The sequence below is a fragment of the Mus caroli genome, chromosome 11 (assembly GCF_900094665.2).
Source record: "Mus caroli chromosome 11, CAROLI_EIJ_v1.1, whole genome shotgun sequence".
In the NCBI taxonomy this organism is placed as follows: Eukaryota; Metazoa; Chordata; class Mammalia; order Rodentia; family Muridae; genus Mus; species Mus caroli.
The window spans coordinates 3,282,539-3,284,598 of NC_034580.1; the positions used below are offsets into that span (position 1 = coordinate 3,282,539).

Consider the following 2,060-nt stretch of genomic DNA (forward strand, 5'->3'; position numbering starts at 1 on the left):
AAAAAAAAAAAAAAAAAAAGAGCACCAACTGTTCTTGCAGAGATCCTGAGTTCAATTCCCAGCAACCACATGGTGGCTCACAACCATCTGTGATGGGATCTGATGCCCTCTTCCGGTGTGTCTGAAGATAGCGACAGTGTACTAATACATAAAATAAGTTAATTACAAAAAACCAAGAAACAAAACAACAAAACCACGTCAGCTGTCTTCAATGAACCCTGTGTAGCACACCAATGTGAAGACTGTCACAGTACTCAGACTAATCCACTGGTGGTGGCAGGTGGGGACACGGTTAAAACTGACCACAAAAACTAATTTGCAGGACCAGGACACATGGCTTTGTCACACTAGTGCTAGTCTCTTTATTTCTGTGCATTTGTCAGAATTTCCATAATAAAATATTTCTTCAAAAATGAATTGTTTTGATACTGTGATATTATAAAACATTAATTTCTCACAAAGATATAACTTACATCTTGTAGTTATTTAGACATCAATCATAAAGGCTATAAGTTACTGCAGGTTAGTGGGAATGATGAATGGCCACAAAAAGTTAGAATTCCAGGACCCAATCAGAAAAGTCTGACTTAGTAGCATCACTTCTGTGTGCACTCTGAAGCCAGACAGACCTAGGTTTGTGTCCTAACTGCACTGACCCACCTACCAGCTCAACTGTCTTCTCAGCAGATCATTAATTCCTGTGGACAATGGGCAGCATGCCCATAAAGTGGGGTAATAACATTCCTTGATTAGGGCTGGAGAAATGGCTCAGAGGTTAAGAGCACTGGCTGCTCTTCCAGAGGTCCTGAGTTCGGTTCCCAGCACCCACATGGTGGCTCCCAATGGTCTGTAATGGGATCTGGTGCTTTCTTATGGCTTGCAGGCATACAGGCAGGCAGAACACTGTATACATTAATAAATATATAATTCTAAAAATTGATTGTATCTGAGATTCAAACACTATAACAATCAAGGTATACTACATTCCAATTTTTGCTTTAAGATTATTCTGAATATCTTAAAACGTCAATGTCTGAAGAGAATATATTTTTTTCTTTTGAGACAGTCTCTTGTAGTCCAGGTTGTGGTAGAACTTGGAATGTAGGCAGACATCAGCGTGTATTCTGAAGGTCCTGCCCACACCTCCCAAACGCTGGGGGTGCAGGCCACAGGGCCCTGCCCAGGTTTGAACAAAGTATTTCTAACACATCATGAAGAAATACTGAGACACAGTACTTTTGTAAAAAATGTTTTATCAATTCTACTTTTGTATAAAACACAAGGGAGAAACCTGGCCAATCAATGCATGACTGTGACCACAGGGAAAGGGACTTATCAAACTCCGAGTCTAAAAACATACAGATGTGGCCTTTGTCTCGTCTACAGCAAGCGTCTATGCTCTTCCGCACACCGCACTCGTCCCCTCTGCCCCGTTACAGAGCGAGGAGGGCAGGCCAGCGCCTGACTCACGTCCTAAGCAGTCTTCTGCTGCCCCTTCTTGCCAATCAGAGACTTGTGGATGTGCGGGATCACGCCTACAACACAATGAGTATGACTTGTTATTTTTAATAATGGCCTTTATATCTTAAAGCTTTAAAGCTAAAGTAAAAAACGATTATACCAAGGATGGAACTTATTTAAGACCTTTCTCCTTTGGATCCTACTGAACCTACAGGAGCCTGTGAACCCTTCTACAGGAAGAGTAAACAAGGCTGACTACAGCCATGACATCTGTAAGGTATGCTCAAAACAGCTGAGAACTACCAACTCACCTCACACCTTGACAGATTCCTAACACAGAACTAGCTCAGTCCTGCCACGTCTACCACATTAGACAACTGCTCAGAGTCATGGCAGTTCTCTAGCATAGTTCAAAACATATGGGGAAGCCGCGGGCATGGTGGCGCACGCCTTTAATCCCAGCACTCAGGAGGCAGAGGCAGGCGGATTTCTGAGTTCGAGGCCAGCCTGGTCTACAAAGGGAGTGCCAGGACAGCCAGGGCTACACAGAGAAACCCTGTCTCGAAAAACCAAAAAAGAAAAAAAAAACCCAAAACAAA

At 43.0% G+C, this 2,060-nt stretch overlaps 1 protein-coding gene across 2 annotated transcripts in view; it reads right to left on the minus strand.

Annotated features, from left to right (window-relative positions):
- Positions 1-1,236: 1,236 nt before the first annotated feature.
- Positions 1,237-2,060, minus strand: part of LOC110305155 (histone H2A.V) — a 17,436-nt gene continuing 16,612 nt past the window's right edge. For both annotated transcript variants that reach the window (XM_021176960.2, XM_021176959.1), the window contains one exon: positions 1,237-1,535. In XM_021176960.2, the coding sequence (XP_021032619.1) occupies positions 1,474-1,535 (62 nt within the window). In that variant the 3' untranslated portion in view covers positions 1,237-1,473. The remainder of the gene's footprint in view (positions 1,536-2,060) is intronic.